The 27,510-nt window shown below is 35.9% G+C and overlaps 1 protein-coding gene across 1 annotated transcript in view; it reads right to left on the bottom strand.

Annotated features, from left to right (window-relative positions):
• dtn (transmembrane protein 132C dtn) overlaps positions 1-27,510 on the bottom strand; it is a 588,875-nt gene that overhangs the window by 57,309 nt on the left and 504,056 nt on the right. Inside the window, exons 2-4 of the mRNA XM_085958344.1 lie at positions 17,345-17,985; positions 16,228-16,415; positions 1,688-1,828 (exon numbers count right to left, since the gene is read on the bottom strand). Of these exons, the coding sequence (XP_085814470.1) occupies positions 1,688-1,828; positions 16,228-16,415; positions 17,345-17,985 (970 nt within the window). The remainder of the gene's footprint in view (positions 1-1,687; positions 1,829-16,227; positions 16,416-17,344; positions 17,986-27,510) is intronic.

The raw sequence follows: 27,510 nt of genomic DNA on the forward strand, positions 1-27,510 counted from the left end.
TTTATTTATAGACAAGTGCATTTAATAAAAGTAATTTGAAAATTTTAGTACATATCTATTCATTCAAAAATAATGCGAACGGAAATTCCTGAAAACTCATTTTTTCCAATGCGAGCCGCATGGCTGGTTCGAAGCTTACATATATTCTGTCAACTGGCTTCGATATTTGTTTTTTTATGAAGTGCATAACACCAAATGATCTTTCACAGTATACAATAGTAGGAAAAATCGATAATATTAATAAAGCAATTGTTGCCGATTCTTTAAATTGACTTGATTCTTGGTCAACCTATAACTTCGACCAAAATTTTTCAACCGTGGTATTATTAAAATGGTTTTTGAGAATTTGGTCATTACGCATTTACAATAAGGCATATTTAACGTTAGCCCAGTTAATTCAATTAAATATTGAAAATGATGTTGGTGGCATGGGGTCACTAGGGCCGCACATGAGAACCACTGTTTTAGAGGTCCTTCGCAAACAAGCCAGAACCAGCATTCAACGGTCGAATAATCGTAGTCAGTATCAACATCTTTGATACCTATAAAGTTTTATTTTTGTATGTACAAATTATCCATAAGAATAATAATTGTAGAAAAATATCTGCCATGGGCGAGACTGCTCAATTCCAAGAAGGCCAGGGACTGAATAATACCAGTCAGTTGGACCCGGCCTTTTACCCGGGATGAGTTACTCGGAATCAGCTGTCCAATTTCATTTTGACGGTATACTATATGATGCTGTAATCATCTGCCTTCTTCAATAATCACTGTTATCCACAACCAATTCTGGATTTGTGGAACCCGCCCTCCACAACATCCTGACCAAAACCCGTTTATGGATATTGGTCCGTTTAATCTAAGCCGTATCACACACATAAACTAATTATAATAATGTCAACTTCAATAGAAATTAGTCAATATTTTTTCATACACAATTGCCTTTCCAAAATGTCCATTATAACCAGTCAATATTTCTGAATATGATAAAATTATTAATAATCGATTATTAATTACAAAGTAATAGATGTACGTCTTTGAGAAAAGCTCCAGAAACATGTATATAAGAAAATTTGTCAAAATCTATAACCGAATATGGTTTGTACCTATCGCATTCCGGGCGTGAGTTTTCCAAGAGCAATCTAAGTTTTTTTTTTATAAGTGGTTATTACTGAGACTGGTTCAAATTATGTAATGAAGAACGTTATATCCCTAAATCTTGTGAGTTATTAAGTCTAAAATAAAACCTAATATAAGTATTCAAAATGTGGGATAGTTCAAAGAGATTTTTTACACGGCCCAATTTCGAGGTGTCCAGCTCTATCGAGATGAAAATTATGAAAACATAATTATATTATTATAATATATTAACATGTTGTCTAAAATATGCGACAATACGATTAACAAGACAACTATATACCCATACCCTGGACTCCTAGATCATCATCAGCCTGAATCTATCTACTGCTGGATGAAGGCCTTTCCAAGCTGATTCCACTTCTCTCGGTCCTGCCACGTACTTCCGCAGAACTTAATCATTTCATCGATCCAGCGGCCTCTAGGTCTACCTTGCGGACGTTTTGTACCTCTTGAATACCACTGGGTACGGGGACTCCTAGATACGTATACATAAATGTTGGTCTTCTTCTGTCGTGTCCGTGGAAAATAAATAAATTATTATCCTTACCTTGGAAAGCTTTGCTGTTCTGAAAAATCCTTTCGCACGGCGGTGACGGTTGCCACTTTGGATTTCAGTTCCACCGTAATTGACCACTGGTCTGATGATGCAGTCGCTCCGAGTAGGCGGAGTCCAGACTTTACTCTGGCCCTGAAACAATAAAATAATAAGGACATTAATAAAAATATATATATATATATATATTATTGTGTTACTAAATTATAAAACTAAAAGAAAAATATTTTATGACGAAAAATTTAATTCATTTGTAATGCATGAGAGAACGAGACAGGGACAAGACGTATTAAAATGAGTAAAGTGAGAGAAAACATATATTTAAAAGAAAATTATAAATTTGAAAAATAAGCTGAAACGCTTTACTTTAATCGGGTAGTGAAAGAAAACAAATTACATGATACTCCCATAATAGTCTGACAGGTGACTGAGAATATTGACAGGTTGCACTGGCAATTTTTTTTTTTAAATTTATTATTGATTTAAATTTAATTCCCTTCCTAAAAGCTTCTCCAGACGATACGAAAGAAAACGCAGTATAATAATAATGATAATTACATAATGAAAGTGTTGGGTCACTAGTGTGGTGTTCGATGTGTAGGTTGAGGATGATGATAATGAAGTCTACGATGTAGCAGGGTGAGATTTATTAGCAGCGTATCGGTACAATAGTATATTATACATGATAGTTACGAGCTAGGTACTTGGATTCGAGTGACATCTAGATAAATTATTCTTCGTTATTTATACAATAAAAAGTAACACATTAACATTAAATTCTGGTACATAATCATATTGGACTAATTATAGAATCAGCGTTTTAAATCGAGTAGCGAAATGAAATATTATTTGTTATTACAGTTGTAAGAAAATATGATACTATGAAAAATGATTATTCGGCTAATACACCGTAATGGTATAATGTGCTGTGATATGATGTAATAATACACCGCCTCTAATTTCGCCAACCGACTTGCTGATCTAGCTCAGTTGTTTACTGGAAATGGATTCGCTGGGAATATATTACTGCAGAGTAATTTGAAACCTTTAAACAATAGATATTTGATCGCTATTACTCTGCAGCTACAAAAGTTTTATAAATGAAGTGGCGCTATTTAAAATACCTATTACATTCTGAACAAATAATTAAAAGACAAAGATTGAAAGTGAAGAGACAGTTAAAATAATATGAATTCTCTTGTGGAAATTTATGATATAAATGTTAACTTTAGATAGACATATTATAATTTCTTTTTTGTATTTAACGTGATAAATTGTCAATAAATTTACTCGTATTTGGACTATAATGTAATGATTTATTTGATAGAACTAAGCAACGTTAATTATTATACGCTTTAGTTTATTCTATAGTATAATATTGTAAATATCGATTTTGTAGGGCTGGATGGAGAGACCTGTGTAATATGAGTAAGGGTTATAAATAGTAAATACTAAATATCGTAATTATAATTACGGGGAGAGGGATTATATTTTAATGGTAAATCGTGAGAAGTAAAATGTATACCTACCAAATGGCAATAGGATAATATTATAATTATCCTGAATCTTCAGATATGATATTATGAAATGTCTACAAAGCTCCTTGAACTTGCACGTCCTCAAACGAATAGGAAAAGAGCGAGATTTTTTTTGCAACATTAAAAAACAGCAGTAGCTTGTGTTGAATTATTAGAGGACAAAATGTTTAATATTTTTTAGTTAATTACTCAAGGAAACATCAATGGTAGTGGCTTAAGAACCTCAGTGATTGTTATATGTACCAACAGCTCAATATATAGCAAGGTACGTAAATACGTCATTATTATGCGAATAGGTAATATGGATATGAGTAGGGATTGCAATATCGGTAGTCGTCGGTACCGGTTTTTTTTAAATACAAAATACCGGTATCTTTAGGAAAGCAGAGAAAATTAAAAATCTACATCGATAGTACCTGAATCATCCAACAAAAGTGAAAAAATAATAAAAAAAATCCAACACAAATTGTTGTAGACGTAAAAGCTTTGGTATTTGATTCGATTTGGTATTTGGAATATTTTTTTGCAAGGTCTAAAAAAAATCACTCGACTTCGGTTTCTGGGCGGATATTTTTTTTCATTTTCTGCGGAAAATTTAACGGCACTGATATCGGTATTCAATATACTGAAATACCAGTAATGATATTTTCATTCGGTATTCCCTAATACGGGGCAAAGGCCGTCGAGTTAGATAGTAATATCGCATTATTGTATCGTTCGCTCGTCAAGGGTTGGTGATCATTGCAAAATAACATCAAATTCGTTTGTTTATGTTTCAGTATAATGGAGCGTCACATAATAACAAAAATAGCTCAAACGGCTAATAATAAGCTAATGATGATGATAAAATAAATACGCTGGAGTAAATTTCATTAAATAGAGACTTTAAATTGCCGGGCATGTTTAAACAAATAATGTTGACTCCTAATGAAGGCAATTTGTGACGTAAGCACAAATGGGGAAAGTCCCTTAATTTATTCTCATAAAAAGCCAAGAGAGGGCCTTTGAAGTGTGCGCCGCGCCACCTACGAGGCCTCCACAGCCCCTCCCCGGGGGCCATATACCCCATCACGCCCAGCCTTAAGCCCTGCTAACCTTGCGAAGGCTTTAACCTCATATTCGGAATAGGCTCTCGTGCAGGCACCGTATTGTTATGAGCACGGGATTATAAAGGTACGCATAGGTCGAATAAATATTGATGTCTAATTCAGTTTTAATAATTGATTTGACCATTTGCAACATAAGGAAAGTTTAATTATAGCAGCAACTTGCAACGTTATTTCAACTATGAATATTTTAGCACTACAATAGGACAGTGGCGCAACACCGAACAAAAATACCCAGGCTTGAGAAAATCGCATAATTTATTTAATTGTGACACACTTCAAGACGTCAGGGCATTTTTCAGAAGAAAGGCCGGTAAATGTGCCACAGATGCCCGCATGAGTTTTTATAACTTTCTTTTTAGATCAAACCCAACCTAACATAACCTAACCTAACCTACCCCAAAGTAATATAATCTTATTGTGATAATGATACATCGAAATGTATGAAAATTTAATATTTTAAATTAACAATTATTGGATCTATTTAATAGAATTATTGTCTACATGGAATAAACTGTTTTCATTAGAAAAATATATAAAAGTTCATGCGGGCATCTGCGGCATAATTACCGAACGTCAAATGTCGTTGATACAAGACAATCAACAGACCCGCTTATGACTCTGAATATTTGGCACTCCCAAAATAAACATCAGAGATATGATTCCTAAGAAGAGTACGAAATAGTATAAAAATGGCTTTATCCGAACCAGGTGCAACGCAAAAGCTCTATCGCCAGTATGCAGAGCCAAGAATAACGCAACTCGTCAACGAGAATGTCGTAAGGATAGATTAAATAATTAAACTCAGCGACCAAAATACATCACAAGAAACATTGAACGACCCAAGTGGAGATAGATTCCTTGACTGCGTTAATAAAGACGACAGATTCGTCAAAACTGGAGAACTACAGTGCGAATTTTATATATTTAAGCCTTCTACGTCACCACGGTAGTTTCTGGAACTGAAACTCGTACCCCACATTTAGTTTCCCCGCGCTCATAATTCAGTGTGTGTTAGATATCGCGTGCAGTTTTATTAACATTAACATCTTTGCGGAAGCAGACGAAGAGCATTATTTCGAATGTAGAATTATTATAAGAAGCAGAAAAGAAAGCTTTTGATTCCTTTCAATAGTGCCAGAAATAGTGTATCTGCTATGACAATAATTAGTCAACACAAAAAGAGCACGTGACGTAATAATATAAGCGCGCAAAAACCACGTGACGTAACAGGGTTAGCGCATGGAGCGCTGTGACGTAGAATACTTTATATCAAAGTCGCACTATACAGACCGGGATTGGCAGACGTGCAGGCGTAGAGTCGTAGATCGACACAGAAGTGTGTAGCCAATTGTGATGATATAATTGTGACCCCACTGGGAATCGAATCCGGAATCCTTAGTAATAGTGGTTTTAGATATTATGTGGTGGTCCAAAGCGCTGAACCGCTATTAAGTATTAAAACTATATCAATACTACTTATGTTGGCAGGATTATTTATATATTTTTTAATTGAGTTGTTACGTTAATTTTATGGAAAATACGCATATTTATAAGATATTGGTACTTTATAAAACTGTCACCGACCCACGGTATGCAGCGTTGCCAAAATAGCATTTTTTTTGCTACAATAGACATCTAGCATGCAAGACACGCATCTGGTGTATGACTTTAAATCTAGCATTTTTAGATCGCAAACAGTTTATAATTTATCATAAAAAAACTAGAAACACGAAAATTAACATGTTCCTCTCTTGAAGACAGCTTATAGCGTTTTATAAATCAATTCAATATATTATTTTGTTCTTGAAAAACCATGTTCAAAATTATGACTTTGCTAAGTGCAAGTTCTAACACATTGTTTTAATTATTGTAAAAGCTAGCGTTTTTGTCCTGCCAACTAGTTTAATTTCTTACCCAGTTAGTTGGTAACACTGCCGGCAAGTGAAGCCAGTACCTTTCGCACTGCGCTACGAGAGTTGCCCCGTTTTATCCCCAAATGGATCACAAACTAAGTAAGTACAATTATTATAATATTTTATAACTGATAATATTATATTTGCGTATATATTTATGATATTAATTTCTACAAAGATATGCTTAAGTCGCTATTTCGCTAAATCTATTTAGGTAGCACGATTTAAAGCGTAAAAGAACAAATTGGTTTAGCCTTGTTTATTGTATATTTTACAATAATTTACAATTTTCTTCTTTTTATTCAAACTAATAGTTTTTTTTTTTCAAATTATAAAAATAGAGCCCCAAACCTACATCTACAACCATGTTACTGTAAGAATAAATAAATCGCTTTTTAGATAAAAAAAACTGCAAAGATCAATCGATTACATTATTAATTAACTATTTCTTTTATTCAACGACTATTTAAATTTTGTCGTAATTAGTAAGCCACCTTGTAGCATAGTGGACAATGCGCAGGGGGAGTAAAAAACCCAAGAGATGCGGGTTCCATTCCTGTCGGGTGTCTTACTTTTTTCAAAATGATTTTTTCTATTGGTTATATTATATATTTTCTCAGAAGAGTTTTTCAAAATTATGTATGTTCGATTACATCATATTTTTAATATTCTAGCCAAACAAATTTTCTATATCCTATAAGGCTCAGATGCACAGAACGTCGAGTTACGTTAAACCGAAATTACGTCAAAATGCCAAAGTTACATCAAAATTGGATGACAGCTACCAAAGTCTTAATTAGTGGCATACGATCGGTTTCACAATGATAAATTTAAAAATTCCAATTATTGTTAAATTAAAATATTCTTTTAATTATTGACATATAATGGCAAAAGTATGAAAACTAGTGTAATAGAGTGAATTATTTAACAAACACTTTAAATAATTTAATGGTTACTTTATCATAGTGTTTTAATTATAAATTCACGCGCGGTGGTAAAGTATACCTACAGTGTTATGTGTATATATTATCTTATATGATAGACATATCAGGAAATGCGTATACCATGCTAAGATGGCGTTTGTTGATGAAACGATGTTGATAATATTATAAGACGTAAGTATTTAATACCGTTAGGTATTTAATATACAATCAAAATATTTTTTTCTTTGTCGGAAATAAGTAAAATGCATCCAAAATTATTTAGTTCATTTCAGAAAATCGACATAATATGCAATATTTTCACGTTTCATAGGTTATCGTTACAAATAGTGAACTATGTGTAAACACTAATTTAAATTATTATATAATAATTGTACTACCGTCTCAGTGGTAGACCTCCTAAAAGATGGAAGAATACCTCTCAATACGTTCGCAAAAATATGAATAAAACAGACTTAACGGTATATGAGAAGACGAAGAAAGATATTTTTTTTTTAAATTAATGGCTCCACTAAACCATACCCGGTCTTCATGTATGTATGTATCATGTATGTGAAGCATATTTTTTATGACTGGGAATGTCTCCGGAACAATTACCCAAGACAGTTCGCCATGCACTCAATTAATTGTGCTGTGACTGAATTTACGTGGCTTTAAGTTAAGAGTACCCGTGTGAAAGAGGAGTACGTAGAGGCTAGATTAAAAATTCAATATGTTTGACCGTCGGACGGTCCGATGGGTCCAACCGCTGACTTGAGCTGCTCTTCCCTTTCCGGACATTTGAAGATGAAGATATGTATGAAAATGGATAAGAAAGCATTAACCCAGTGATAAATAATTAACCATACACCAACATTTCAATTAATAACCGCAACGCAGCGCTGCCATTTCCGGCTTTCTCATTTGGCGGGAAATCATCATGCGGCGCGGGGGGGGAGACTGAAAATGGGGGGACGGCTTCCGCTTGATTAAAGCGCCATCTGGCGGAATCTGCGACGCCACTGCTGCAAAGTGTAAAGTTAAGAGCGCCGGTTGAATAATTCAGCGGGCGCCTCTTCCTGAAAAAGCAGGTGGACGCCTCATTATCATTCAAATTCGCGGCATTAGCGAGCCGCGTTCCACTTTTGAATTCGAAATTGGAATGGAAATTACCGCGATTTGAAAATTGAGAATTATTAGTGTTGCCAAATAAAGGAGAATATTAATTATAATTTACTGGCCGCGCGTAGCTCGGATTCATGATGAATGGAAGAGGTAGTTACCAGACAAAGTTTTATAGCACTATGCAAGTAAAGGAACGATTCTTATATAATAGTAGTAATTAAAAACCGGGTAGATATAATAATAGCGATAGATTTGTGTCTACCTTTAATCCCAACTATTGGAAGTTAGTGGAATTAAAAAGTGTTACAACCATTCATACCATGTTCATACACAAACGAAAGGAAAACACAGGAAAAATCATAGGGAAACTATTTCCACGATAAAGGACATAGTTATTTATGAAAATAGAATGTTAATAACATTGTTTGTGCGATGTATTATGTATGCGTGTAATGGTACAGTAAAAGAAAACATTTTCACGCAAGTTACATATTATTATTTATTTTTCTTTCTTCTTCGGCCATATCCGCCCCTTAATTGGAGCATATGGACGCCTCCAAGGATCGCTGTCGCTCGCCAATCTTCTCGCTTAGTTCCAGGTCAAACCAGCATCCCGTAGCTACGCCGTATATACTATATAGATAGTATTTAGCGGTCTTCCAGGATGCCGGAATCCGGTCGGCTTGAAGAACAGGCAAGCAAGGTTGAGGTTCTCTTCTGGCATTCGCAACACGTGCCCGAGCTAGGTCCAACGTCGCCTCTTCACTCTCAGCATGATGAGAGGCTGCTTGGTGCGTTCTCTTATCTCCTCGTTGCTCCTAAAGTCATACCACCGCACACCCAGTATCCGTCGCAAACATCTGTTTTCGAAGCTCAGTACACGGCTGCTCTGAGCCTTCGTAAGGTGCCATGATTCGCTACCGTAAAGCAGCACCATCAGAATGCAAGCGTCGAATAGGCGGCATTTGATTTTGACCGAGTACAATCATGATTCCCAGACATTCCGCATCGAGTTAAATGTTGCTCCAGCCATTCTCATTCGGATAGAGAGCTCTTTATGCAAAATGCCATCTCCCGTGATGTGTACCCCCAGGTACTTGAAGCTGTCGACGCTAATCAGAAGCAAATCTAGATCAGGACAGGTGCTATTACACAAAACTTTGGTTTTCTTCGTGTTGATTTTCAAACCAACGCGAGATGAGATGTTATTATCTATTATTGACATTAAAACACGTCAATTATTAATGAATTTAGTTTTATCAATACAAAAACTCCAACTCATTTTTAACCCATTGCAGAAGGATGTCACACACTTCACTCATTTGCCATCATAATGTGATGTAGCAAACTATAGTTACATATAAGATATATATTTATTTCATAACTTTACAATTAGGTATTATATAACCTTATGGCTGCAAGTTAACCTCTACGTAGACGAGCGTAGAACCACGGTGAGGGATCTCATTTTGAGGTTTCGTAAGATTAAAACACGTGGTAAGTAAATACATAATACATGGGTAGAGAAGCTAGGGTCATTTTCCCCGCCCCTAGTAAGATATATAAAGAGGATTTATTATATAAAAAGCACTTTGCCTAGTCCGATATACGATTGAGAATGCCGTTTTTTTCGTAAGCGCTGCTGCAATTTTGATTTTTTTAAATCGAAATTTGTCGATATATTCTGTCTGAATCCGAGAGAATTTTTTTTATACCGACCTAGAGGCGGCAGGTTATATGAAAGTATGGTGAAGCAGCCTGGTATGGTGAGACGGGCTGGCAATCAAGTTGCGGCAAAATTTCCACGTTAACATTATATTATATGATACGTTATAATGATCCTCCGCGATGCCCTGAATTTTGTTATCGCGTCGCTATTTCTCGTAAGTTGTCGGCTATTATTGGCCTGCTTCATTCAGTTGTAAGAGAAAGCCGATTTCTTGCCCCTCTTTTTATTTAATACCTCTATGATACCGACGATGTCTCGCCAAAATAGTAATTTAAGAAATCGAATGCTGTGCTTACCGATGCATTCTTATTGTTAGGATTAGGTCAGATTATCAGGAGAAGTATAACAGTGTGTAGTGGTGAGTTTCGTGTGTCACAATAGAAATAGTGGCAATACACTTTATGACTATTTGACCATAGACAATAAAATAAATGTATGGCAGATGAGTGAATAATAAGTGTGGCTATATTATAATATAATATTATTCTAACAGTTATGATGGTAAGGTTTCGGCCACATAGGCAGGTGCTTCGCTAGTCCTGAGCTAGATGCTATGCTTTTCTATCAAAAACACAATTTCCACATTGCAGGCTACGTACTTAGGTACAAATCCATTTGACATTTAGGAGCGCTCAAGTCAGCAAAGATATGTCACTCTCAAAACTAACCAGAAAGCTACTTCTCACAGAAAATTTAAGTTTAAAATTTCGAAAGTCTCAAATTCGAACTTGTTGGATGCATTCATCCCAAGCGTCATTATTCATAACCTCAAAATATACGATGTTTGACATTTGTCATAAAGAAGAAACATTCGCCATCTTGCAAAATCCATAGACAATTGCAAAATCACTAGGTGGCACAATAAAACATGTTTGTTCGCCGGGAGACTCACGAGATGACTCATAATCGAAGCGTCCAGTGTGGCCATTGCGATAGAATAGTGTGTGTTCGTTCACTAGGATATGTCACCTAGCACGTAGCCACCAAGCAAGGCACCTGCCTATGTGGCCGAAGCCTGACAGTATAATACTTATAGATAGAACAGGTGTCAACTGAAGCTGGGTCGCTGAAACGGGCCAAATGTTGGCAATACACTTTATGACTATTTGACCATAGACAATAAAATAAATGTTTGGCAGTTGAGTGAATAATAAGTGTGGCTATATTATAATATAATATTATTCCAACAGTTATGATGGTAACAGTATAATACTTACAGATAGGACATTCTATCTTGCAGAATATAATTTATCGTTTTTGTAAAAAATATTAAACTGCTGTATATCATATTCCCAATACGAAAATGATAGTAATTAACGAGGTGAGGAAACGATATATTTATGTGATTTTCTCAAAGCCTGGGTGTTTGTGATTGTTCAAAATTACTAACAACTAACTACCTTGTACGAAAAAAACAAGGATATGGTTATTAATAATTTAAAAAAATGCAACATGTGCTAAATTTTACCAATACATCAAGCAGCAGAACGAAACTCTTCAGGAAGTAAAATTTTCAGCCAAGTACAAATGTGTCGCTAAATTTCAAAATCAGCCAAGTCCACCTTTAGGTATTTTTGACGTTCTTGTGAATTGCTGAAGAACTACTGCTTTCTAACATTTCTGCATTATCAAAATGTGGAATTTATTAATTTTAAATATTCTATACTCGAAATAATATAAACTTTCACCCTTGCGACTGTGTATTTGATGAGAAAACAAAAAACTGTTTTTCTCCTATTCATCTATTATGGAGTTGGCTGATTTTGAAATCTAGTGACACAAATAGGTGAATGTTTGTTATTGTTTGACAGTATTATTTTCATAGTTAGAGTTATGTAGTTTGTATTGTGTTATGCATGATTAATATTATAGAGATAAACATTCAAAATATTGAACAATGCGTTTTTCAGGTTGCCGGACTCAGGTCCTCTAAATATATGGCAAGCATGTCGCAAAATGTTCGCAATCACACCCGCAGTATGCGCAGTGTATATGCGGAATGTAATATTTCCCCAAGAGAAGACACAGAACGTTCCCCGCCCATACAACATATGCTAAATTCTGCTTTATTGTATAGAATATATTGAAAATAATGGCGCAGATGCCATTTACATATTTGAATATGTGTTACGCAAAATAATATTGTAGAAAGCGTAAAAACAGAATGCCGCTGACGTCACACGCGGAAAAATTGCCGCCATTTTTAGAATGTATTTTATTTATTGCAAAAAAACATATTGTGAAAGCTTGATAGTTGTGACTTGTGAAAATTAATGCATAAATTTAAATGTATGTACGATTTTAATGCATTTAAACTCACAACTACTAATTCAATGTGGCATGATCTTTCGGTCCGTCAAGAAAACCTTTCTAAATGACAAAAGAGGAGGTGGTACAAATAAAATGAATGAGGTCCTAGCAATGATGTTAAATACTGGATGAACCATATGATATTTAAAAATAAACCCCGATTTTCGGCGACTCGGCCAAGTGGCAAAACTTACTGTTTTAATATCAGCGGACGAAACTCAATATACGCTCATTTAATATTGGTCTCGAAAAGCGCCTGGCAATATTCCCGACTAAGCCCTATCTATGGATTTCAATATCGGTATTCCAGTTTTTATCAATACCGAAATACCGGTATTCAAAATCCAAAATACCGAAATTTTCGGTATTAAGAAAACACACTCGTTTACGTTTTTGACGATGAATTTAATGTTATTTCTTCATTAGTTTGTATTTACTGTATTTCCTATTCAATTGATTGTATAAGTTATGTGCTGATAAAATGCAAAATATTGACTGATATCCAACATAAGTGAAATAATATAACACAATTCATTAAATATACTCATTTATAAAATTGTCTCGATAAATTAACATACTGATATTATCTCGAAATAAAAAAACACTATTGATGATTGTGCAAGTGTTGAATTGAAGAAGCTTTTCTTGCAGCTGTGCTTATTTTTTTACACTTAATGAACTAGCCTTTTTGAGGGCTTTAGTTGAAATTGTCAATATATTCGAATTATTTCACCAATCACCAATAATTAATTAAATGTCACCGTAATAAATGTAGGTAGGTACGTTTTTCTATAAAATTATGTTTTTAAAGAGATTGTAATAGCTATATTTAGCGATAAGTACTTATGTTTTAACGAATACCGGTATTCAATAAGAAATACCGAAAAACCGGTATTGATATTTTCATTCGGTATTGCAATCCCTAGGCCCCTATCTGTCTTACATCTTACTCGTGCTTATTGTCAGGTTTGCGCGTCAACGACAACTCACTCTGTTCACTCCCATATGCATTTCTGATTTGTTGCGAGATTTAGGTACAGGAGCAAACTCACAATATGACCGTAAATAAAATATTATATTAACTTGATACTTAAATTTGGCGCATTTCTTATTAGTATAAAACATTAGTCTCAATTTTACAATAACTACCAATATTACGAGAGTAATAATTTGAGAGTAATAACATCCTTGGCTCCTAGTCCCATCTGATGATAAAAGCTAGGGACGGTATTTCCTATTGAATTCCGGTATAATACCGGTATTCATCAACACATATTATAGACAAAAATTAGTACCTATCAATAAATATAGCTGTTGAAATCTATTTGAAACACTATTTTATAGCAACTTAAAGTACATACTTACATTTATTATGTTGACCTTTTATAAATGTATAGATCGTAATATTTTAGAACTGCTAGAATTTTTACAAATAATATAAGTTCAGGTACAGGAAAATCTTTCTCAAATTCAACGTTTGTTGGGTCAACGATGGATCAATAGTAAATAGAATAATTGGAAATATTTGCCACGGATGTTTTCTTTATCGAAATACGTATGTTAATTCCTCGCGACAATTCTATAAGTATTTTTGAAGGATTTTGTATTATTATTATTTAACTCTGTTGGTTTTAATCGATATATTTGCATATATTCAGCATTAATCTTATACACTAAATGCAATACAGTAGTAAGTAGTGAACAAAATAACAACAACGTGTAATATGCTTTTTTAATACCGAAAATACCGGTATTTTGAATTTATGAAACTGGTATTTCGGTATCGATAAATAATTGAATACCGGTTTTTAAATACCGGTATTGCAATCCCTAGATAAAAAGAATTGTCACATCACACAAGCTAATACGCTGTCATCATCAATGTGCGTATATAAAGCATGTGTGGATTAAATCTATTCATTTGTGAGAGGAGAGAAAGCGAAACCACAGAACACATCTTTGAGACATACCTAACCACTAAGGGACTTTCTGTCTTCCATTAATTAGCCCGATGAAATAGCACTGGATATCTATCCATGTGTTGATGTATGTGGTTTATTTCTATGCATATTTTATACGTTGACTTTTACGCCCTGTTCTGTCATACAAGTGAATACATTAATGAATTATTATTATTATTATTCTGCAAATAATTATTGGCGTATATCAAAGATGGGAAAACGAGTATCGCTTTACACTGTATCTATATCTACATAATGTCATCGCCATTTACATCTTGTCGTAAAGGACAATCGACTTCTTGTATCGTTATCAATTATCATAAATATGTATAGTTATCTATGCACTATACTAGTTCTTAACAACCTGTGGCACGCAGAAAGGTTTTTTCATGGCACGTTCTACACTAGTAAATGACGATGCATAGGTATATCACAATTATAAGAACGCAGGTTTCTTTTGGTGAAAATTTTATATTTTTAAGAAAGACATTGAATTATTATATTTTGAAAATTTAAAGTTTGTGAATTCTAAATAATAGATGATGACTTTACATTGCAAACAAAAATCTCACATAGATTTGAAGTTTTCACTGGCAATAAATAACTTTAAAATAAATATGAAAATCGCAGATTTGTTGATTTTTTCAGTGATCATTTTCCGACTAAAATGATAAATATTGTTGATTGAGTCAGCATTTATATTAACATTGATATATTGTATTATCTTGAATACATAAGTAGGCAGCAAATATACGTGATGTTGACAATGAAGTCGCGAGTTATCTCGCTTGTGGCTTGACAGTACATACAAACTTTGGCAAATAAACTCGCTCATGGCACTTTCCAGTTAATGATTTACAAAAAAACACTCGTTTTTTTTTTAATATTTTATGTAACCAGGCATTAAAGACAGTAAATTTCAAAATAGATTTAGAAAAAAATAGTATTTGGATATAGGATAAAATAATTCTAGAATTTAGATATTAAATTTGGAGATGAAATTATGAAATACGAAGGCAATTGACTTGACACATTAACGTAAACATGGTATGAGCTCCAAAACAAAACAGGTTTATATATGAAAAAAGTCGCATTGTTAGCTCTAGTATTTGTTTAAAAAAAAAAAAAAAAAACAACTACGTGATACTTCAGTGTATGTAGGTTGCCGATAGCGGTGGCAAAGGGTGGAGGTAGGTTGTCAAGATCCGACATAAATAGTGCACACGAAACTCTGCCAGTCAAACATAACTGTTTTCATTGAAGTAAGACTACAATGAGTAGATAGTGTTTGTTAGTTTTTAAATTTCACTTTCACCCTGCCTAATCCAGCCATAGAAGATTGAGTCAAAAAATGCTCATCTATCCATAAAATATCTAAAATTATGCAATAAAATCATATATAGCTTTGGCAACGAAAACAAACACTTAAGTATGAATGAAAAAGTGTGCACAATTTGTCATATCGCCCAAAATATAGCAAAACTATTACTATTTTGATTGAAGAATTGCGGATATCTATGAGAATGTCGACGAATTGAAAGGTGTCCTGGCGGTGAGTAAGACGGAAGAGCTAGGCAAAATTGTAAAGTTATTTAACAGAATAGGGGTGAGGTCCTGATCGACGAATCCCCTTCTAGAAGAGAAGAGGCGGTATGACAGCGAGTCGCAGTCAAAGCCTCGGTAAAGTCACAAAAAATATGATTTGGTTTAGGCAGGGTTTAATTGATTTTTAAAAACTAACCATGTCACCATCCGTAAAGTGTAGTTTTAGTTCAATAAAAACAAATACTTACGACTAAAAAGTTTAATGTGCACTATTTGTGGCGGATCTTAACAGCCTACCTGCACCCTTAGCTACTGGCCGATAGTGACTATACAATATTATATTCAGCAAATTGAAATCATATATAAGTGAAGACAAAATCTTACCTCATGATGAAGAAAGTGACGGGCCGTTCTGCGGTATGCCTGACAAAGACGGGGAGGTGAAACCGGGCCAGAGGATAAAGAGGCGCGCGTGGCACCAGGAGTGCAATGGCTTCGTCAGCTCGGATTTCCCGGTGAGGAGCGCGTGCTTCCGAAAGCTGAACGGAGCCAAGTCGAGTCGCCGGCTGGATCTGCAGAAGAGACAGTCTCCATGTATGAAGAGTTACTAATCAGAAGAAGAACTCTGCAGTTACTTATTGCACCACATGCCATAATAGTCTCACAACTGTCCAAACTGCAAATTAATTAATGTTCTAGCACAGGGGTTCACAAAGTGTGTCCCGTGAGCCAATTATGTCCCGCGTGAGTTTTTGGATGTCTCCCGCGAGATTTATGTTAAATCTGTATTATTTTTTATTCTTCATATCAAATATTAAAAATTACACAAGAATGAGGACTTTCACTTGAGGTATATCCAAATATAGTTAAACATGCTCAACGGATTCTTTATTTTGATTTTAGAAGTACCCATATTTGTGAAAAAAAACTTTTTTACCATGAGCATTAATAAATCAAACTTAAGATCAAAATTAGCAGGCAACCATATTGCATCTATCTTGCGTATTTACACCACAAAAATTTAGCCTAGATTGCAGGACTTAGTTTCAAACAAACAATTATTGCATTAATCACGTGGTGAAAAAATTTAAATATTATTTTTAGTATTTAGAGTAATAATAATGTATATTTAGTTAAAAATATAATTTTACACAATAAAACATTTTTTTTATTTTTTTGTCTTACGTTTATTAAGAACAGAAAATATTTATAAAAGAAAAGGGCGGTCTACCAAATATTTTAGATTTCAAAATTATCCATTTCGAAAAAGTTAATGAACCCTTCCTTGCCTAGCACATCTGATGGTGTTGTGGTAACCACGTTTTTTAAAATGATATAATATAACAACATTTAATTCTGTCCTAATTAATACCTGAATCAAAATCACGTCACATCTCACGCAACTTAACTTTGAGTTAAGAATTACAATTCAATTTTAAAATGTCCAAAGAATTGTAATCTCTAGATATAAGTTTATAAGTGAAAAAAAGACGATTAGTACCTGTACCTGGACTCTCGGCATACACCCACCACCTTCGGTATCAGCGGTGCGCGGCTCCAGCACAGAGTACGCAAGCTGCACCATCCTAGGAGGCTGTTTGGCTGGAGGCGGAGGCTTTGACTCCCTGCCCGCTGGAAGCTGAAGAGGCCCCCACCATCCAGCAGGAACTTCCAACTGAGCCAAGCAAGCTCCTTCACCACCTTCAGGACTGCAAGCCCCGGCTAGAGGAGGCCTACCACCCATAGTTGCATGAACGACACCGCAAACCCTTGATCCAGCTTCTCCGCCAGTATGAAATAGCACTCTAATCACAGGAGCATCTCTTGGGATTTCTCTAGTGACTATGTGAGCGGACATGTCGAGTCTTGCCGGAGTTTGGTCCAAGGACGAGTTTTTGAGGCCCGGTGTTGGGGCCAGTGGATCCGGCACTAGTGACCTCGCTGGGACCGTTTGCTTGGTGGAGAACGGTCCGTAAGAGGCCCGCACGGAGACGGCCCGGGCTGTTTGGAATACGGTGAAGCGGTCCACGGAGAGGGGTGTTCCGCCCGAGGATACGACGCCTCCGGTGCCGCGGCCCGTGTGCTTCAGGAAAAAACCCCCATCCTTGTTCTCGAAGTGCACCTCCACGCATGCGGCCATGCCTGTAAAGAGACAAGATATATTTTGTTAGTCGCGTAAATGGTGTTTCTTGATAATAAAAAAAAAATATTTCGCTAACATCCCAGTTATGTCAGGTAAAAAAAACCCTTTACCAGGATATAATTCCTCAAAATGGATGACTGTGCGTATCTATGTATCATAGTGCTACAATGCTGGGACCTGTAACAACATACAAAAAACTAACAATCCTACAGACCTACAAACTTATCTAAAGAATGGATGGTGGAGCCACTGTCGAAAACTACCCAATCAAGACTCGCAACTAGACAAAATCTGACATTCGAATTACGTTTTCAAAATGGCGTCCATACGGTAGTTCGTAATTCCATTTATGACCGTTCGTTAGATAAGTTTGTAGGACTGTACAAGCAGTGTTACGGTCGCCATCTTGGAAAATGGCGAACGATTTTCACTTTATCTCAAAGCTGAATTAATGTAACAATGATCTCTCTTTCTGCCTGCCAATCAGATGTGCATCAATAATACGAGTGTTGATTTTAGTATGCTGTTACTGACCACTAGCACTATACATGCAAAGTCTCCCTTTCGGGCCAATTATTACCAGATGATGGCCGAGCGGCTTACGCGTCGGATTATAATGTCGTGGGTCCCAGGTTCGAATACTGGGCCTGGCAAATACACATAAGTAGTTTTTTTTTAATTTGTGCTTGGAGTCAGAGTGTGGACCTAATAGGTTGAGCAAGTGGCCAACATCCATTTCTCGTAAAAACAAAATTCAAAAGATCGGACATCGTCAAAAGAAAAAAGAAAATTTCCAGATAAAACCTTAATATGACTGGTCACATATAATAATTATCAAAATATCGAGAGAGGAAGTAGTGCCTTTTACGTGGCAAATGATCGAGAGGAGTTAAATGAACTATCATTAGGAGGATTAGTCCACAGAACATAATATAATAAATAGAATTCCGATAGGCTATAAATACCAATACAGTAAATTTTGACGCAGGGTTTTGAATGTGTGAGTGTCCTACAAAAATGAGCCAAGCATTATAGACGTGCAATAGCGTGTGTAATACACCAATATTAAATGAACGTCAATGCATAAACAAAGAGTAATTGACAATATTCGACGTATGACGTATTCTTGACACGTGTTTAAATTTATCCCGTATTCTTCCTTACTCGAGATCGGTTGCCTGCTTCTCCTTACCCGTTATGTATTTCAGTTCCCATTATTTCCGAGTTCCCTGCTCCCTGTCCGATGACGATGACGATAGAAAAATCTAATTGTTTTATTATATTGTCATCGTAATGGAATGGGGATGTCCAGTAAATACGCATTGGAACGTAAACAAAAAGGCCAAAGGGCTTATCGGAGATTAAGCAATGTAAATACGTTGAGAGTGACCGGACTATTTTAATATTAACACATACAGGCGGACCTTTCCGCTGAAGTAATATTAAATTTTAATACGTTGTAAGTCCTCTCCGGCGAGGATTACGTCGAGTTATTGGGACACGCATTCGAAATAAAACGATGTCCACAAACATGACGCGTATCGATACTCGTATGGACACAGCAATTTTTATGGTTGAGTTAATCAACGTCATGTTTCGATCAATTTGTATTATCAATCCAGACATATTCGGTGAGTTATCGATCGGAACCGCCATTGTCGTCAATTTAAGTGTACACGATAGCAACATAAGTGAAAGGTATCGTGTGAAAATGTGTGTGGGTATAAGTGAAAGGGTCGACGCGCGGCAGCGTTGGACTATAACGCCGTGGGTCCCAGGTTCGAATCCTGGGTCTGGCAAGTACACATATTGTTTTTCAATTTGTGCGTGAGTCAGGGTATGGACCTAATAGGTTGAGTAAGTGGCTGACATCCATTTCTCGTAAAAACAAAATTTGTTAATACAAACCTCTACTCTGTGGAGGTCCATATGATCCTATGAGGATAGGACATGGTCGAAAAAAAAATTTGCAACATATTTGCAATATATACTTACAACCTTTTTCTAATCTAATGTATGTCGGTAGAATTAATTTCAAACTACGTGTGGACACGTTAGCAGAATATGACAACTATACAATAAAGTCATGGATGCATATTTGCAATAATCATTCATAATGCGATGTAGACAAATATAAGTTTTCACCGCATTCATGTAGGTGTTCTATGTTGATTGAACTGGACTTCCTGTATTATCAGAAATGGCAATGGGCTGGACATGTCGCTCGGCGAGTGGATAACCACTGAACAAAAGGCACTTATCACCCACAAGGACGCTCTAAAACCCTCTGGATAGTAATAATATCATAAAGTTCGATGAATGTTCGTGGCAGCAAAAAACTACGGACCGAGAAGAGTGAAGGGAGCTAAGGGAGGCCTGTAGATATAATGAGTACCTACTGTCATTGATACGTACCTCCATTTATTTCTTGAATTATTTTAATAGCCGAAATTAGATATTTTGTGTAGTGTTTCTGTGTTATTTTGTGTTTAATATTCCGTGAGGGTTTTGGCGGTCAAAATCGTAATTGTGTTGTCTGCACAGAGCTCTTCGACCCCATCGTTTCTTTACGAGAATTGTTGAGCCATTAACTAGAGGTGTTGCCGTCACATAGACGACATTCAGTGTCTCTTGGTCCGATTATGGTGATGATTTTAGATCGATGTCTTTAATCCCAACGCCAAACACAGAACGGGATGACTATATTACACAATTCCATCGCCATTCCATCCAACTTGAAAGGATTAAAGTCACCGATGTTCTCAGAACTCGAGTTTTTTTGTGTATACAACATGTGTAGTTAGCAGCTGGAACAGAGCCGGGATGACTTTAATCTGGAGATTTCTTACTTAAGTACTCTTGGGCGAAATGTCGCGTGTTTGTCGACAGCGACTAAGTCTCGGGATATTTATTACCTCTTCAACGAACCCCGGGGAAGATGGTAATTTGGAAGCTTTGTCTCCGAAATGAGCAACAAATTTCAGGGCCGCATTAGCATAGTGGATTTTTAAACAGCGGCCGCCTGGCTAACCGGGCGGCGTTTTACATCTGTTTATAACGTCAGACGCCGCAAGATGGGCTCTGATTTAATATTATGGGACAAAAAGGGTCAAAGTGGCGCATTGTTGTTAAGTAATTGCATATTATATTAGCCGCGGTATGCTCAAAATTAGATTTAACTTATTAATTGAGTTGGCACTTCGGTTGATAGAATTTCATAGCAAAATGAACACCGTTACACATACTACGTTTACAAATATAAATTAATGTACTGTAAGTTTTCGAGAACCTAATAATTATATTAGAAACCATCCATTACGTGTGATATTCTACCACGTGTGACATACTAAGTATTAAACTTATGATGTTGTATATACGTATTATCACTACACACGCCGACACGCGTATACAAATACTGTAAGTATATAAAACGATAGTGTTGGGTTAATCTAATCGTCCAGGAAAGTTTTTACCTACACATGATGGTCATCCGCGGCAGGTAGTTAAAATTTGGCAAGGATAAAAGCTTTCAACCTCCTTATTGTCCGCCCAGCGCTCGGAATGGCCTTTCATTGGACGGTACAGGTCCTTATTTCGATGTTTTATGAAATCTTCTTTGACACGGCTTATAAATAAGTACCATAAACTGACAATCAATATATTAAATATATACCTATCTACATAATTTTAACTTACTTAAATCACGCAGGTTCATCGTTTTGGTCAATCTTCAGCCAGGCATTGTACTCTACAATTACATATTATATTATATATTAGGAATGGCCTACGAATTTGTGAGCGTGAAAAGTACAGATATACAAAATTAAGAAATAAAGTGATTCGATGTTAGTGTAACTTGTTCAAGTTTCATTGTTATTCAAATCAATGAGAGAGATAATGAGTAGATATGCAATGAATATAAATAAGTATTGGTGAGATAAAACGTATAAGTAATCAATAAAGAGCGGACAGTTGGGGCATTTAACGGTAAAACCATAAAAAACACATTAAATTGGTTAACGAATTTGTAATTTTGTCCCTTGGTAAGACATTTTTGCAAATGTGAGTTGTTTTTGCTACCAGATGGTAATTATTCTAATTAAAATAATCATTTATTTATTTAGAAAAAGAGTATTACGGCATTCCAGCGATTGGCCAATGCGCCATAATACATAATAAATGCAAATATATAAAAATATCTTAATTACAAATAACAACTAATATAACAAGAAATTAGAAAAGACAGCATGTGTAAATATTAAAGAAACATGATAATATAATATACAATTATAAATTTAACCTATTTAATACGCCCACAAACATTATAGAGTTAATAAAAAACAAATCAACCTTTATGGTGCCACCAAATAAGCTAATTGCACGATACACAGCATCATGAAACATAACATCTGTCCTGCGACGAGGTATCTTGAAGACCGTGGAGCTACGAGTGATATTGGTGGGAACATGAAAATTAATATTTGCCAGTATATACGGATTGTAAATGAACCCACGAAGAAGTAAAAAGAAATGCTTTAAAAGAACAATCACTCTTCGGGTAGACAGGGATTGCATTGATAGCATACCCAGAAGAAAACGAGTCGGGAAATTCATTTTATTATCATTATCATAAGGAAAGAACCCGTATGTTCCTTGCCAATATTATAATTAATCAATACAGTGGATTACTATTATCCGAATTACAAGTCTTATGGGCCAAACAATAGCACTGTTCCCTTCAAGATGGATATGCCTTAAGATAACCTTACATAAGATAAGATAACCTTATTCGACATCGGGAAGAAATTTATACTAATAATATAGTCCAGAAACTGTACAAGTTTCTTCGAAATTGATCTAGTAGTTTTTGAGTTATAACGGAACAAACAAGCAAGTCAGACCGACAAATCTAATATATTATGTATGTACATATTATATAGAGCGTTGGAGCGAAGCTCGGAGCAGGAGCACGGAGCACTGGAGCAATAGGATTTTACCTGGAGCAGGAGCGGAGCCGGAGCACCGAAAATATGTAGTGCTCCACTGCTCAGGATGTTTTTTTTATATTGTTAAATTTTCGTCCTAAAATCAAATGAAAATGGAATATTTTGACACTTTGCATCACTGCCGAGTGATAAATAACCTCACTTTTTTGACAGAAGAGGCAAATAATGAGAGACGATTTGCTGCCGGATGTTGTTTAATCGAATTAATAATGAAAATGACGATTATTTTAAAACTACTTATTTTTTTAACATTTGTATAAGTACATATAAAACTTATTAAAACTTTTTACCCGGAGCGGAGCAGACCCTGGAGCGAAGCCGGAGCAAGTATTAGGTCCCGGAGCGGAGCAACTCAAAAAAGGGTCGGCTCCAACGCTCTGATATTATACATTTTTTTCTTTAGATGCCTTTGTGGATACCTTGCATTAACTATCGAGATCGAGCTAGTACCTATATATACCGAAATAATTCATCTGTATTGTAAATCCAACGTTTTTTAAAACTAAGTTTATCTTTGCAGTGCCGTAGGTTTTTTTGCTAAGAGTAAAAGTAAGCTTTCCTAAAATAAATTCAGTTGACATTTTTGTAATACTTAACGAGAGCGGTAAGTGACGAATATTCCTATATTTAGTATCACGCCGGCATTCTCGAATCTTCAAACGAGTCCCGGTTTAGTTTTTCCTGGCAATTCGAGTAGCGTCCTGAGTGAGTGCAATGGGGGAAGGGGGAATCACGGCGACATGATAGTGCATGAGAAAATGCATTCACCGTGAAGTTGTCAACGAGCCAATGGCGTACGTAAAACAAATTCGTATATAAATTTGTATATACCAGCTGTTGGGCCCATCGGACTGTCCGACCTTATTGCAACAAAGGCCAATTAAATTACTTTAAAAAATTGCGGCGTCTTACTGCGGGCATGAAGATCTCTTCACATAAGTTTTGCTGTCCGTATGAATAGCTTCGTTTTTTGTTATATATATACTTAGGTATATTAAATTCATTTCCTTTTTTGTCATTTCTTTGTGCTTTTTCTCTCCTCGGTACTTTGCATTAGAGTAAACTCAGTCAAAGCTCACTTAGAGACTGGCAACCTCAGTCTTGGGTATCGCTCCCGGGACATTACCAAGCGTAAACACTGTACATACGCCTCACATCACAAACGTAATATGCCTCATGGTACGCTCGATTAAGACCGAGTGTGGTGCGGGGCGGGTTTGGTTTAGAGGTCGTGTTTGTATTGTATATATCAAAAAAGTAACAGAAACACTGTGGTGAAAACAAAAAAAAACATTCAAGGTTGATACAACGTTTTTTCGTTGTATTATCATGTAGATATATTGCTTTTTTACACAGACGAAATCGGTTCTGCGACGATTCGGCTCCACGATTGGACGACGGACATCTGGGCGCTGTGGAATGCACGAAGACACAAAGAAAATCTGATACTAAGTAGCTGCCTATAATAAAGCAATATTGATGGTGTGGTGGAAATCTTGCACTGACCGCAGCGACAATGTGCAATAAAATTTACAATTTTATCGCTATTCCGCAAATGATGCAATGCATTTCAATTGCAACACAATATTGCACAAATATTCAAGTTATATCTTCGAAATTGCGCAATACTGCTGATGATTGGAGTCTGTAAATATGAATATAATTTCACTACCAACACAGGTACTGGAATGAGTCGCGAAATGCCGATATTTTACAATATACGAGGGTGGGTCAATAAGTCCTTAGAAAAGCCGACAGGTGGCGCGACTAGTACTGTAAGCGGTTTGTTTTCATGCAGCGGCACTACCGATTCAGTATGCTGCGAAGTTTCAATCAGATTGGTCGGGTTGTTGTGTGTTTCTCGTACATTTAAAAAAAAAATTTGCTTGTGGAAAATGGAAAAATGGAAAATGGAGAAAAACTGTTATTAAACATTTTAATATAAAAGGGTTAACAGCAAAGGAAATAAAAAATGAGTTGGATTTAGTTCACGGCATATCTGCTCCTTCACTTGCAACTATTTATAACTGGTTAAATGAATTTAAACGTGGTCGTACATCAACAAAGGATGAACCACGCTCAGGACGTCCTGTAGAGGTGACTACACCAGAAATGATCAATAAAATCCACGATATGGTGTTAAGTGACCGAAGATTAAAGTTGAGTGAGATAATTGAGGTTACAGGGATCTCAAAAGGTAGCGTCATTTCTATTTTACATGACAAATTGGGCATGAAAAATATTTCTGCAAGATGGGTGCCGCGTTTGCTCACAGTCGACAATAAACGCAATAGGGTGGTGGCCTCTAAAGCCCTGTTGTCGCTCATGCAACGCAATCCGGATAAATTTTTTCGTCGCTTTGTGACTGTAGATGAAACATGGATACACCACTATACTCCCGAGACGAAAGAACAGTCAAAGCAGTGGATTGCGAAGGCAAACCATGTCCAAAGAAGGCGAAAACCGTAAAATCAGCTGGTAAGGTTATGGCTACTGTATTTTGGGATGCACGTGAAATTATTTTCGTTGACTATTTGGAAAAAGGAAAAACAATAACAGGGGATTATTATGCATCTTTATTGGACCAGCTAAAAAACAAAATTGAAGAAAAACGGCCTCATTTAAACAGGAAAAAAAATCCTCTTTCATCAGGACAATGCCCGTGTTCACACATGTTTACGATCAATGGCTAAAATTGAAGAATTGAAGTTCGAATTGGTCGACCACCCACCGTATTCGCCAGATTTAGCCCCCCCAGTGACTTTTTCCTTTTCCCAAACTTAAAAAAATGGCTAAGTGGACAACGTTTTTTTTCAAATGAAGAAGTCATCGATCGGACAAATGCTTATTTTGAGGACCTTCCGAAAACTTATTTTTCTGACGGTTTAAAAAATATTGAGAAACGTCTAACCAAGTGTATTGAGCTCCAAGGAGATTATGTTGAGAAATAAAAAAAAAATACAAAAATAAAAACTGTTTTAATGCTTTTTTCTAAGGAATTATTGACCCACCCTCGTACTATTTTGCTACGAAGCCATTCTTAAAACACTGTTATTTCTAATCTTCATAATTATGTCGTGTTGAAAACTGAATTCCCAGATTATTTTTGATGCAAGAGAATCGACGTGTTCGTGAAGGATGCTCCGCATTCCATGGACGACGATAATATTTGTATACTGGAAGAGCTTGGTATTAAAGAACATCTCTTGACCTTCAACAGAAACGTTCTCCAATTTTTAAGTCACGTAGTAAGAAGAGATTTGAGCAGCTTGGAAATGAGGGTGAATACTGGTAACGTCGAAGGGAGAAGATGGCAAGGGTGTGCGCTTTCCAGATTGATAAAGCACACTTCACCGTGAAATGTTGTATCGGAAATATATGACCTTTGGGGGGATAGTACCTACTGACATAAAAATCATGTCTAAATAAAACACGGTTCTTGTCGGTTTACACTTCACAGGAAGCCGGCAGCAAACATTATTTGAAAATACCTGATATACTGGATTATTTGTTAGGTTGGGTTAGCTTAGGTTTTCATTTTTGAATTCATGAATTTTGCCAAAATCAGCAATGAAAATTGAATTAATGTTCATATTGAATCTAATAAAATTGGAGACCGTATATCTCTTTCCGATAGAAAGCTCACGGCGAACTGTGCCACGGTGAAATGTTTTACGTACAATTTAAACTTAACCTTGAAAAACACCTGTGCACCGGAAACCGTGCACCTGTGCACCGTGTTTCGTGTATGTACTGTAACTTGCAAGCGTTCATTTTATTAGTCAATTTTATTTCAAGGGTCAAGCAAGCATCGGTACACCATTGCCTGAAAGAAGTGTGTATGTATATTATGTGAGACGCTGGTGCAATGTGACGTACATGAAGAATGCAGCGGAATGCAACATCAGACTGCGCATGCGTCAGTCGTTCCGCGAAATCATACGCCGAAATAGTGTGCATCAGTTGCACTTTTTGTTCTTATCTTATTCGCATGCATAGTTACCGGCACACAGAAATAGTAAAATATACGCATTGAATAAAACTTACAATTATTGGTATTAAATAAGACATAGGCACATTTGGATATATCCGAAGATATGAACGATCATTAAATAGCGATTCCAGATTGTTTCTTAGTATGTTTGATTTGCTAATGAAAACTATTTTTTTGTAAAGTAAATTACCATGGTCGAAGAGAATGTTGATATTATTTATCCTTCAACCCACCGTTGGATACAATGTTTCCATTTAAATAAATTGAGCCGCGCGGCTTAAGCGTCGGCCTATATCGGGTCCCAGGTTCTGGTTCTTGGGTCTGGCAAGTAAACAAATTGTTTTTTTTTAATTTGTGTGTGACTCAAAGTATGGATCTAATGGTTGAGAGCAAGTGGCTGACATCCATTTCTTGTAAAAACAAAATCTGTTAATACAAACTTCCACTTTGTGGAGGCCCATATGATCTTATTAAGATCGGACATGGTCGGAAAATAAATTGATATATTCACATGAAATGTTCTT

Source organism: Rhyacophila brunnea, unplaced genomic scaffold (genome assembly GCF_057557595.1).
Source record: "Rhyacophila brunnea isolate RB1 unplaced genomic scaffold, BYU_Rbru_1.0 scaffold_7, whole genome shotgun sequence".
In the NCBI taxonomy this organism is placed as follows: Eukaryota; Metazoa; Arthropoda; class Insecta; order Trichoptera; family Rhyacophilidae; genus Rhyacophila; species Rhyacophila brunnea.